Source organism: Podarcis pityusensis, assembly GCF_964106645.2.
Source record: "Podarcis pityusensis genome assembly, chromosome: 4".
Lineage (NCBI taxonomy): Eukaryota > Metazoa > Chordata > Lepidosauria > Squamata > Lacertidae > Podarcis > Podarcis pityusensis.
Window position 1 is genome coordinate 75,629,885 of NC_138027.1, and position 12,972 is coordinate 75,642,856.

The 12,972-nt window shown below is 42.5% G+C and overlaps 1 protein-coding gene across 1 annotated transcript in view; it reads right to left on the reverse strand.

Annotated features, from left to right (window-relative positions):
- The window catches only part of LONRF2 (LON peptidase N-terminal domain and ring finger 2), a 37,946-nt gene that overhangs the window by 10,669 nt on the left and 14,305 nt on the right, over window positions 1-12,972 (reverse strand). Inside the window, exons 2-9 of the mRNA XM_081003013.1 lie at window positions 8,222-8,340; window positions 7,935-8,057; window positions 6,878-7,039; window positions 6,130-6,352; window positions 4,042-4,141; window positions 2,512-2,626; window positions 797-918; window positions 303-461 (exon numbers count right to left, since the gene is read on the reverse strand). Of these exons, the coding sequence (XP_080859139.1) occupies window positions 303-461; window positions 797-918; window positions 2,512-2,626; window positions 4,042-4,141; window positions 6,130-6,352; window positions 6,878-7,039; window positions 7,935-8,057; window positions 8,222-8,340 (1,123 nt within the window). The remainder of the gene's footprint in view (window positions 1-302; window positions 462-796; window positions 919-2,511; window positions 2,627-4,041; window positions 4,142-6,129; window positions 6,353-6,877; window positions 7,040-7,934; window positions 8,058-8,221; window positions 8,341-12,972) is intronic.

The following is a 12,972-nucleotide window of genomic DNA, read 5'->3' on the forward strand; positions in this document are numbered from 1 at the left end:
TTTGTCATCTGAGTCAGCATGTAATACACACAAGTCACTTTCAACACATGTAATAAAACAATCTTTCTTTATTCCTTTTGGGTGAGAACTTCTTGTCGGCACATGTTTACGGATAAACACATATTCATAACAAACACACATCGTAACTCTAGCCATAGATCCTTAAAAGTTCTTGGCAGTGTGTGTATGAATACACCTGAGCGCTGGACACACAGGTGGGTTCAGACACACACACTCCATAACACCAGCATCTCTTTCGGGAATTTAATATTTTCAAGTCTGCTTCCAAATCCTTTGCTTACCCTTTCAGTTCATCAGCTAAGCACATGCCAAACTGCTTGGTGCCAGTATCCATACATCTTCTTATCATTAACCGATAGCGGGGTTCAAAGATGTGAAGAGGGCAAGGAATGGTAGGGAATGCCATGGTGCACACGAAGATGGGGACATCTTTATTCAGGCTGTAAGAGAACGAAGAGTCGTATTAAATCGGCATATGCAGCCAAAAGCTATTTTCTGAAACCTGCCATGAAATAAGCTTGGCTGTGTTGACATTATTATTTCCCATTTCCTGGGCCTTCCTTCTATCAGTGACACACCCACATGCAACATTAATCCACAGTTTTAAAATCAACTGGAGCAGGCCTGCACGCCATGTTTGTTCTTGGCCTACTGCTTGTGGTGCGTTTGAAGGAAATAAATCATGAGCCCAGCACAATCGTGAGCAAGGCACACATCATAGCAGGCTTGTTTCCTTCACCCCTGCCCTCCTCTCTTTTGTAGGAAGGCTGCTTACTTTGACAATTCCTTCATTTCTTCTTCGTAAACTTTCTTCCTTTCAGACAATTCTTCTGGCAAGTAACGAACTATTAATTCTTCAGTAAGGATGGTCTTCTTGTAAGTTCGGCCGGCCAAAAACTAAAAATGAAAGCATTCAAGAACTCAGTAACGAAGCTGGCTTAGGAGCAGAATCTAGTGATGAAATTAGTGTGGTTAGCCAAACCTTTCCATACTTTAAAAGCATTGGTTGGGGGGGGGGCCCTGCAGATGTTGTTGGATGGCAACTCCTACCATCCCTTATCATTAGATATGCTGACAGGAGTCTGACTTCCAACATCATCTGTAGGGCCCAGGCTCTGCCACCCTTGCTTTAAAGTCTGAAGAAAAGAAGAAAAAGTGTGTGCAAAATACCCAAAGATGGCACAATCCTGTATAGTGCAGTGAAGGGTTAACCCTGGTTTTCAACAGCCAGGACAGATACCTGGGATAGCAAAACAGTAGAAGGGGGGGGGGGGACACTCATTACTGCATCTGCAGAAGATGTTGTAAAAAGAAATAAAGAATAGGACCCATTCTATTATTGTGGTAAAGCCGTACCGCAAAGAAATTTCCAATTACTTTCCTTTTTTTGGTAGTCAAAAACGACCTTGGAGGAAATAATTCATGTTTAACTACTGCTGTAGAGTATATTCATAACTTGCTAGCGAAGCTTCTTTGAGATGCCCAGCTATAAAATGAGGTTCACATTAACAGGTAGGGAGCCTGCCAAAAGAGGGTTGTTGTTGTTTTGCTCCTCTACTAATGCCTCCCCCATGTTTCCTGGCTCTGTGGGCAACAGCTGGAGCCAGGAAGAGTCCAGCTCAGACACAGCAGGACTGTGGCAGGTCCCTGCAGGCTCAGTGTTCATGAGGCCAGTTCCAGAAATATTTGACACCTTCTCTTGAGTTGGGTGTGTGGATCCAAGTCTCAGGAGGTCCGCAATAGCCCAGTCCCTTCAGCAGTGTCTGGGCTAAAGACTGTGTACATGAGATTCCTCCCTTCCCTTTGCCCTCATACCAAATGAAAAACCTCGTTGTTCCCCCCAAGAGGAAAGCCTTCCGGAGCCTGCAGTAACTTCGGGGGGAAAGCATAGAGCTCCATCTCCTTTGGCCTCCAAACCCGCTCTGGGAGCTTAGGCTGAAGGGTACCACATAAGAAACACCTTGCTTCTTTTCAGCCTAACTTCTATTCACAGATGTTTAGAACCACACAACTTTATAGAGTTGGAAGGGACCTCGAGGATCATCTAATCCAACCCGTTGCAATGCAGGAATGTTTTGCAAAACATGGAGCTCAAACCCACCACCCGGAGATTAAGAGTCCCACACCCTTTGCATTACTTTGCATTTTATAATGATGCTTTAAAAACGTTGCGAGCCACCTTGATTCCCAAACTTGGGGGGAAAAGAAGGATATAAATATATTAAATAAATATAAATAAAACAGAGCTGAGCTGTGCCTAGCTTGAGCATGCCTAGCCTTGTGTCCTGCTGCAATTTTGAGTGGAGGGTATTTCACCCACACCCAAAAGTTTTCCGGCATACCCTGAGGGCCTTTATCACTGGAACACACCTACTTCTGCATCACCAATTCCTTATTTTGCAAGCCCCACGCCTGGTTTGCTAACAGTAAGTATTACCCAACCAAGAGGCTTCCATTTAAGCAGCCCATGGGAGATAGTGGAATACTTACTTCAGACAGCTTTTCCTTACAAAGCGGACAGTATGGATTATGGTCCAGGCAACGTTCAAGGCATTTGAGGCAGAAGGTATGTCCACAGGGAGTAGCAACAGGTTCGTAGAATAACCTGAACGATCGTGAGCATTGAAAAAACAACTGGTTACTCCACACTTCCGTTCAAAGCACAACTCCATATTTTTCACATGCATTAATAAAGGCATATGTGATTTCATGAGGTACAAATAACAGCTCCCCAGTGTTAAGATACTCAGATATATAAGGTAGATGCCAAATTGCTCCTTAAACCAGGGTTGCAGGTGCCAAAACAGAAATTCTAGTTGCTATTTTGGGCCAGACGGCTCAAAAGTCGTATTTTTCAATACGACTTTTGGGTTCCTGAAATTCATTCTGACTTTGCAGATAAAATATAATGGATAGAATTCTACAGGATGTGGTATTAGTGTGTGAAAACAGTCAAGATCCAAGGACCCCCAGGCATGCACCTCCAGATGGTGGAGACGTCAGGTGCCATCCTGGCACCTGGGCATCTTCACTTGGTCGCAAGTGGCCAATGGGCAGGTGCAAAGCGCACCTGGCGCCTGATGAATTTTGAATGCTGCTGCTCCCAAAATGTCAGTGGCAGTAACTCACTCTCTGGTACATTCAACTGTACAACTTTTGTCGAGGCAAGTAATTTCGTAAGCTATATGACTGAGAGCTCGGTTTTTAAAAAAGAGTTTGAGCATAGCTATAGAGCACATATTCCACAGGAAATCAATGTGGTGCCCTCCTGAAGTTTTTGTACTGCAACACCTAACTTCCATGACCACTGGCACGGCTGGCTAGGGCTGATGGGGAGCTGAGAGTCAAGAAACATCTGGAGGACCAGTGCTATTTTTCTAGAAAAAGAGGTGCCAGAACTCACTAGGAACACCTCCCTTGTTCGCTTATAATTGCAGAGGTGCCTGCAAGGCCCTTTCAGCCGAGCTACACCCACCTGCCTGTCGCCCAATTTCATAGGACGTTCCTTTGGCACCGCACCTTGTTGTGCTGCTTTCGGCAGCGACTGAATACACTCAGGAGTTCCGGGTCACTTCCAAGCATACCTGATCCCTGCCAAAATTAGCACAGCAGGGCAAGGTGCCAGATACGAGCAGCACCCAAAGGTAAATCCCCTGTCGCAACAGGAGAACCTGCAGCACACTCCAGACGGATCCTTTATCTTTGGCACTGCTTGAATTTGGCACCTTACACCGTCATGCTGCTTTCAGTGGGTATAGGATGCACCCAGGAGCTCTGGGTCTTTTATGGCATTGGGTGACTGGCAGGTCGGCCATCCTGTCAATGTGGCCTGAAAGTTGACCACTTTCAGATCCAGCCCTCCAGCTGATGAGTAGTTCCTCACCTCCGTGGGTAGATAGATTGATAGATATGAATTAAATAGCTTAGTGTACATAAGTCAGGATCTTTCCCTCTTTCCTCCGCCTTTAAAATGCCACACAATATTTTCCAAACAACGTTTAGCCCATTTCTTGCTAATACCTCATGCAAAGGGAACACTCAAAATCAGATGCATCCACAAGGCTTGCGGGTATCGCTGTTAAGGGAAGAGAGTTGGGATTTTCGCAAGAAGCATCTCCATCTTAAAAAAGAGAGAGAGAGAACACACACACATTGAAAATCAGCAAGGTTTACTGAAGGGCCCTATTATTAATTTTAATTGTTCAAGGTCATCCTACATTAAGAGCTTTTTCACTAACTAAACCAACAATTCACAAAGAGTTTGCTGGAATACTGAATTTAGAGTATTATAGAGAAGGGCAGGCTCAAGTAGATATTGGAAAGAGCGCAGTGTAAGGCACCCATTTTCCTATCAGAAAAATAATGCGTTTACATCATTTGGAATTGCTATCTCCAGCTCCGGAGGAACAGATAATGAATTAATTTTTCACATCTGAAATTACTGAAAAACATCAAAAGCAAATGAAAGCTGCTGCAGAACAAAACCAATGAAGTTGGGTAACTTGTTGAATCAGATGAAGTAAATTCCAGTCCATGAAAGCTTATGTTACAACTAATGTGTTCATCTTTAATATGCCACAAGTTCGTCATTTTTGCTGCAAAAGAACAATAGTGTAAACTGGGAGTTGCATCAAAACTGCTCTCCAGAGAAGGAACACAGGTCTGGCTGTAAAATTTCACATGTTGCCCACTTTATTGTTTATTGTATATGACCTTGGTGGTTAGGAGTGAAACTCTCCCTCCAAAGAGTTGTATCTGGCATTTTCTTTAAACAAATTTCAGCAAATGCCGATGACAAACTCTTTACCCTGGCTTCCAAGATGCATAATTTTACAACCGACCTTATTTATGTGATTGGGCTTTGTCTTAAAATTGTTTTCAACATTGTGCTGTAATTGTTATAAGCTGCCCTTGGGGCCCTTAGGGTGAAAGAACAATGAATTAAAATACTATTTCAACTAATAAAGTTTTTTTTTAAAAAAAAAATAAAGAATCCTACAAATTTATCACCAAATATCAAATTAAATTCAAAAGCTGTGACACAGGAATAGGCAAACTCAGCCCTCCAGATGTTTTGGGACTACAACTCCCATCATCCCTAGCTAACAGGACCAGTGGTCAGGGATGATGGGAACTGTAGTCTCAAAACATCTGGAGGGCCGAGTTTGCCTATTCCTGCTGTGACACATCATGTCATCCCACAGACGTTGCCAACCTGGTGCCTGTGTATAATGCCCCAATTCCCCAAATTCTTTAAAAAAAACAAACACCTTCTACTATTTTAAGACCCTGATATATGAGATGAGGTGTACCAACACCACTGTTCTCAGTTTTCTGTGAAAAATTAGCCAGCTCTCCCCTATTCAGTGTTTCGCTTTGAGCCACACTCTAAGTTGAGAAAAATTCCTGTAGATACCCGAGTGTGAGAGAGGGAGAGATGAACACATGTTGTGTGAGAGAGAGAGGTGTGTGTGTGTGTGTGTGTGTGTGTGTATGTGTGTGTGAAACAGAGAGGCATGTATCCATGACCTGTATGTGGGCAGCAATTGTGTACATGTGCATGAGAGAGGGGTGTGTGTTATGGCCACCTGCCGCGTTTCTTATGGTTCTGGAGAATGTTCCCTTTTATTTGACAACAACAGTATCGTTGCATGTGCGCACGAGAGAAAAATCAATATCGTGAGATTTTCGGAAACAGGCTCAGTAGGACATGGATGACTTCCGGAAATTGTCTGGGGCAGGAAGGGGCAGAGAAGCAAATTATTGTACTCTCTTTAATTATGCCACACCCCCACAGCAGCTATGTGCCATTGTGCCACACCTTCATGGCGCAGGTGTGAATGATGCCCACAGCATTTTCTCAAAATTCAAAATTTGCCCGCTGATCCCAAAACATGGTTAGTGACCCTTTTTCTACAGCAAGAGCATTCTCTTATTACATTAAACAGTGTATATATTACAAACTTTTAACTTTTTAACTTACACTACTCATGGCAGAAATTGTCCTGGTGCTCTTAATGAAAAATAACCTACCAACCACAGAAGCAGAGTAGCGCGAATTTCCTTACAAAGCAAGGAAAAGGAGAGATCCTCATTCAAAAAACACACCTTTTCTAGGAATTTTGATAGGGACGCCCAAGCTCTGTAAATCCCCATCACTAGAAAACTTTCTTTTTAAGCTTGCGCCAGGCAGACTGGAGAGGACCGTTCCCAAAGTTTTTTTGTTGTCTTCAAAAGAGAAGTCCAGTATATGATGAGAAACAGAAGACTCTGTACTTCGATATGCATCAGTCTCTTGGGACAGGTTTTTAGTTAGCTTCAAGGTGGCCTCCTGAAAAAGATACAACAATAGCATCTTCAATTCAGGAACAGTTTCACAGACCGCTGTTGCATGACCTTTACAACTGCTGCTTATAAGTCATCTCCTACCCCAGTTACATAAAAATGGACTAAGTGGATAATTATCCAAGTCAGTGGAACAGTGGCTCATGCAGGGCTCTATTTACATAATTACTGGAACAAACGAGCTCTGGCTTGTATCTCAAGACTGCAAGTCTCCCCAGTATGCTTTAAATGGGACTCCTCAAATTTGCAAAACTTTACAGTTTCAGCTTTTCGTGGGCAATTTCTTTCACTTAGTTCTCTTCCCATTAGCAAAACACTTCCTTTGTGAGCTACCATGTTACTGACTTTGCTGATCTAGGACCAAAGCTGAGAAACTTCTGTACACTATGCTCCAAAGTGCTGGTGTAATCACTTTGCCGGTGTATTCTAAACCTCACTAAAGAGTCAGATAGGGAGGTGATATTCTGATCCCCAACTTTTATTTTTGAAGCATATGTGTTGTAAGCCTTACCTTTGAGGTCTCTGCAGTTGACCCATCTTCTCCAGAAGACTGTGTGTTTATGCTACTTAGAAACACAGGTTTCAACCTTGTATACGAGGTCCGATTACAAAAAGGTGTTGTTAGATTATCGTGCACGTTTTCAAATGCTGGGAAAAACATCTCACACATTATCTAAACAAAGGAAAAAAGAGGGGGGAAAGAAACAAGTTTTGAAATGCTGTTGCAGTTACTCGGGCTAGAGAGATCTTGGGGGTGAAACAATCTCACCCTATTCTCAGGACTTTAATAGAATCACGGAATTTGTAGAGCTGGAAGGAACCCCAATCCTCTGCAATGCAGGAATCTCAGTTAAAGCATCCCTGAGAGATGGCCATCCAAACTCTGCTTTAAAAACCTCCATGGAAGGAGAGTGCACAACCTTTCCAGGGAGACGTTTCCACAGTTGAGCAGCTCTTACTGTCAGAAAATTTTTCCTGATGTTTAGCTGGAATCTCCTGGGTAAGAAACCCAGCTTGCAAATAACTTCTGGTTAGCAGTGCTGGTGCTGTGCCCAATGCCAGTGCTAATCAGGCTGCACATAGTTTTATCTGGTAAAGTGAATGATTAGAGGTCTTTGGCAGAACAGTATAATACACTAGAAATGAAGGAACTATAGGATATGGGGGGGGGGGTATAGAGATCAGCTGCAAAGCTGCAGCTGTAGTGGCGTATGTGAGACCTTCACTGGTTGGTAAGCTAGTTGGAGGACATCCACACGTTAGATACGGTTTCAAAGGCTATTAGCTGCAGACCACGGTCTTTGTGATTATTTTAACCAGCAGGCAAATCCACAAGCAACAGTGGCTATTGTTTCATTGGAATGATCAAGCTACTCAAGCTATAAATCCCTCTGCTAATTATCATGAGCTGATTAACATGGCAGTGAGAACCACACCCATGACTAACACACAATCCCACTGTTAACAGCAGAACTGTGCATCAGAAGCCTTTAGCAAAACACAAAACGCACACGTGCATATATTATTCCCTGCACTGACCACATGCAAAGTTGGTACAGTTATCCTACCTTCTGAGCTTCCATTTTCATTGAGCTCCACTCAGGATTTAAGGCAACACAATAAAGAAATTCCTTCAATGCTTCTTCAATCCTTCCTAATCCAGAAAGAGCTTGTGCTTTCACATAATGACCCTGTGTGAACATAACACACAGAAAAACCTCAATGTATCTCAGTTTCAAAAAAATTGTGGGAAACAGTACGGTTTCTTACATGCATTTCGTTATTTCATATTTGCTACCCACAGGCAAACAAAAACGTTAGCCACCTCCCCCATAGCAGCTTATGAACCTTGTACCTTAGGCCAATGGGGTTTATTTCGGCAGAGTGTCTCTGCATCATAAAGAGCTTGTTGATAATTCTTCATAGCTGTACAAAGTTCTGCCCGCTGTGCTATTAACGAACATTTACAGGAAGCTGAAAAATAAGCAGCAGATGAGAAAATGTAAGGGAAACTTTTGTCTATCATTATTAAATCTTGCTAGTTTTACACAGGCACAATCAAAACATAATCGGTTCCTACAATCAGTTCCTCTCTCTCTTGTTTATAATAGCATTCGTTCCTTTTTAAGAATATGATGGTTGAGACACACATCTCTGCTAAAAGGCTGCATATATAAAGCATTGTATTTTTAGAGCTACCTAGCTAATCGCCAGGCAGCTTTCAAAAGGGGTATATGTGGCAAGTTCGAGATCAGTGTGACATCAGGTTCTGTAAGGATTATAAAACATGAGAACACTTTGGCATGCCATTTCACTATGACCCTTGGGCTTAAGTTTCTAGTAGCTGGCAAGCTTACTAATTGGTAATATTAGCTCATGGTTCACAATTCCTGAAGACCAAACTCTTCCTCTGCAGAAACAAGAAGGCTTAGAAGCAACAGTATTTTTTTTTTAAATCATTAAAATGATTATTGACCCTTCATCCAGATTGAGGCCATCAGTCTACTATTGTTTTTCATACATTATTATTTCTGAATTATATAATTTAAATTCCCAATGCATATATATTTAGGAGGAGATTCTTTTGATAAATGTTTTCTTTATATATATTAAAAAATCAGCATCAAAATCAACTGGAAAGTTTGGAACAGCAACTGCTTGGTTCGATGTTATATAGCCTTCCTTGCAAACAAATTAGGATGCTCAATAAGCAGCCAATATCATATAACCTCCCCACAAACCTTGTACCAAAGCTTGTCTGGAAGTGACCTCAATATAAAACCAGGAAGCTTTGCTCCATTTGTGTGAACAGTATCCTGCCCCTCTGCTTCCCTTCAAAGATAGAGAAAAAACACTCAAACACTTATTGGCTTCCTTAATTAAGCAACAGAAGGTCACTGGTGAAAACCAGAACTAAGTCTCTAAACCTACTTCAGCAAGACTCCACTCATGTGGTTAACATCTCTCTTAGAACTTTCAAGCCTACAGCTCCTCTTTGCCTCCCACGGGCTCAGTTCTCTTAGTCTGTCCTTAGAAACCATACTCAAGTTTTGTGAACAAAGATGTTTTGAAAGGGAACTAATTAAGTAGGCATGTGACTAAACCGTTACAGTTCCTAATGAAAAGCTAGACAACAGGTACGAACAGATGAAGATGGAAGAGTGGATGACACCATTGATGATCAAGTTATTGAATCACCTGCTAGTCCTTTATGCTTCTAGCAGGTACTCATGCCTTATAGCAAACAAGTCAGGTAGACACTCTGTAAAATACTCCGATGGTTCGATCCTATGCATTTGTACTCAAATCTACGTCCCACTGAGTTCAACAAGTCTTACTGCCAGGTAAATATGTACAGCAAGGGCAGCTAACCAGTGACCCTACAGATGCTGTTGGACTACAAATCCCATTATCCCACTGGCCATGGTGGCTAGGGCCATCTGGAGGATCACATCTGGACTAACCACCCTGGTCGGTGTAAGATTTCAGGCTGAACTTTCCACACTCTGTATCAGCATTGTCCCCAATGCTCTGAACCACAGTTTTGCAGGCGTTTCTACATATGTTCTACATATGCTAGTGGATCTCTTAAGGTTTATGCTTTAAAGGGGGGGGGGCTCTTTTTTCCTCCGTGAAATCTATAGCAATGAAGGGTGAATCAGAAAATATTTGGCTAACTTGTTGGGGGAGTCTTAACCATTCTGGTTCAACAAGGATTGCTCTTAAGGAAGGTGTGGCATGTTTTCAACAAGTACTTTAACATCACCTACGGAACACACACACAGTCTACCAAAGCTTACAAGGAACATGTGTTTTACCATGACTAACTACGTGACAGACATGGGCACTTAAGATATTTTTAAGCACAATTCAAAACATGTTTGTGCAAGCACAACGGAAGCGTTTTAAAACAGACTGAGACTGTGTATAATATGCAGTTACATCAGTCTTTCCCTAAATGTATTTTCTTCCCCCACACCCCCAAGCTTTAAAGAAGCCTTAGGTTTAGTGAGGAAACAAATGGGGGAGAATCTGCTTAACCCTTTCTCCCAATGCCCCTCACCTAGGCATTTTTTTCTCACTACAGGGGGGGGAAAACACATGCTCATATATTTCTTCCTGTCTGGGTGGAACTACAGAGAGGAGATTTTGACCAGAAAGAACAGCTGGCAGGGGAAAGGTTAAGCAGAGCCTCTCAAAGCTCCTTTTGGACAAAAGATCCCCACAACTTCGTGCCATGCGTTATTTTGGCCTCAATTAAATTATATATACAGTTTGTGATCTGATCTCCACATTATGCCACCATAATGGGATACAAGCTGTATGAGGCATATGAAATATATTTAAGGTTGTTTCCAGACAATTCAGTCCGAGCATTCATCCTGATTTGTTTGCAGGGAGGTTGTATGAGGTTGTGTCATTTCAACCCTTATCCCACATTTTCCAATGTATCTTCCTATCACTTTCCTTACTTAAAGAAAGGTTTTGGCTTTTGGAAGCCTGTTGGTCGTACAAGACTGCCGAATCCATTGAATCTGCATGTGTGCAGCTGAATCCCACCCACAAAACAGAAATGGTTGGGAGGTGGCCCACGTTGTTTGATACAAGATTGGATCCAGGCATAAATGGTACTAGGAAACTACACTGTGCTGCAGAATGAGTTCAGTAAGTGGCAACACTCTTGTTTCTTATGTGTATATTTTGAAGAACTTTTTTGGGGTGGAGGGGGTGGGGAGGTTTATATTGGAACAACATCCTTTTTGGTGATTTCAACCATAATCATGAGTGCAGACCACCAACTGCTGTCAAAGTTACAGGGGAAAACTATTTGCGACAAAGAGGTAGGTTTTCATTAACCAGACACATAAAGTAAACGCTAATATGCCAGAGCTTCCATGGGCTTGAACACTCATGCTGTTACGATTCATGAAACTATTTAAGTATGTCCTCACTTTATTCTGCACAGATCACGCTGACATCCTGCCTGTTTCACAAAATGCTGTGCCAGAGATTCTTCCCTGGGTGGTTCAGGATTGCTCCTAAACCCATTTGCTGGCAGAGCGCAATGCCAGGCTTGCAGAAAATAATCACACTGAAAGCAGCAAAAGGAGACTGCTGGGGCCCTTACAGCACAAGGAGGGAAACTGGGCAAAGTTTTTGGTTTGTTGTTGTTGTTGTTTTGTAAGGGGCAGGGTGGCGGGCGAGTAGAAAAATCACATCTCTACATGCCAATTACAGGGTTCCCCCAACCAACAATGATAAAACTCTAGTTCTGCAAAAGGAGTAGTCCAAGTAAAAATGGAACACAGATTTCAGTTTACTTGAGGAGGGATTGTAGCTGAGTAGGATAGCATCTGCTTTACATGTGGAAAGTCCCAAGTTCAACTCCTGGCATCTCCAGTTAAAAGGGATCACATAACAGGTGCTGGAAGACCTCTGCATGTTCATAGAACGATGCAGCTATTATTGTGAGTTTGACTTCGCTTGCCGAAGAATTGATGCTTTTGAATTATGGTGCTGGAGGAGACTCTTGAGAGTCCCATGGACTGCAAGAAGATCAAACCTCTCCATTCTTAAGGAAATCAGCCCTGAGTGCTCACTGGAAGGACAGACCCTGAAGCTGAGACTCCAATACTTTGGCCACCTTATGAGAAGAGAAGACTCCCTGGAAAAGACCCTGATGTTGGGAAAGATTGAGGGCACAAGGAGAAGGGGACGACAGAGGACGAGATGGCTGGATAGTGTTCTCAAAGCTACCAGCATGAGTTTGACCAAACTGCGGGAGGCAGTGGAAGACAGGAGTGCCTGGCGTGCTCTGGTCCATGGGGTCACAAAGAGTCGGACACGACTAAACAACAACAACAAATAATTGGTTGACAGTTTTGTTCTCTCTTACTGGAATTAGCTCCAGTGTATAGAATATTACTGATGTAGAGGATACAGTGGATATACTGGGATTCATGATTGCACTGTGACTTTCTAGAATAAGTAAGGAATGTTTTCACAACATTTCAAGGGCATCTTTAAATAGAACTCTATTTAATTCCCATTACTACAGCGCAAGAAGAAAACTAGATTTAAGAACCAATAAAACTGCTGCAAGGCTTATTCAGGGAACGGTATTACTAATTATTAATGCAGAACAGAGTGAAGTAAATTTAACATTTCATTTTTACTGCATTCAGCCTAAAAAAAAGTACTGCATTTATCCCTAAAATATTGCCAGTGTTGAATAATCTTCACCACCACTACAAATTTTCAGAGTTATAAAAGGGAGTTGCAAAAAATATACCAGTTTATGCATCTGCAAGGTACATCTAAATGCAACTAAAAATGAATGTTGTCTGTTATAGCAGGAATGCAAATAAAAAACATTACTGCAGCTTACAGTGAAATAATTAAAAGTATAGGTGACATCATCATAACACTTGGAATAGGGCAAAAATTCAAAGCGACTTCGCGCTGGGCTCCCATGGCTTGCGGAGAGCTGCCTGTTCTGGGGGCTGGGGGAAGCTCGGGCTTCCCCAGCCCCGCGCCTGGGGGGGGGGAATAATTCCCCCCCCTTTATTTCCCCCCCCTAAATCTAGGTGCGTCCTATGGGCCGGT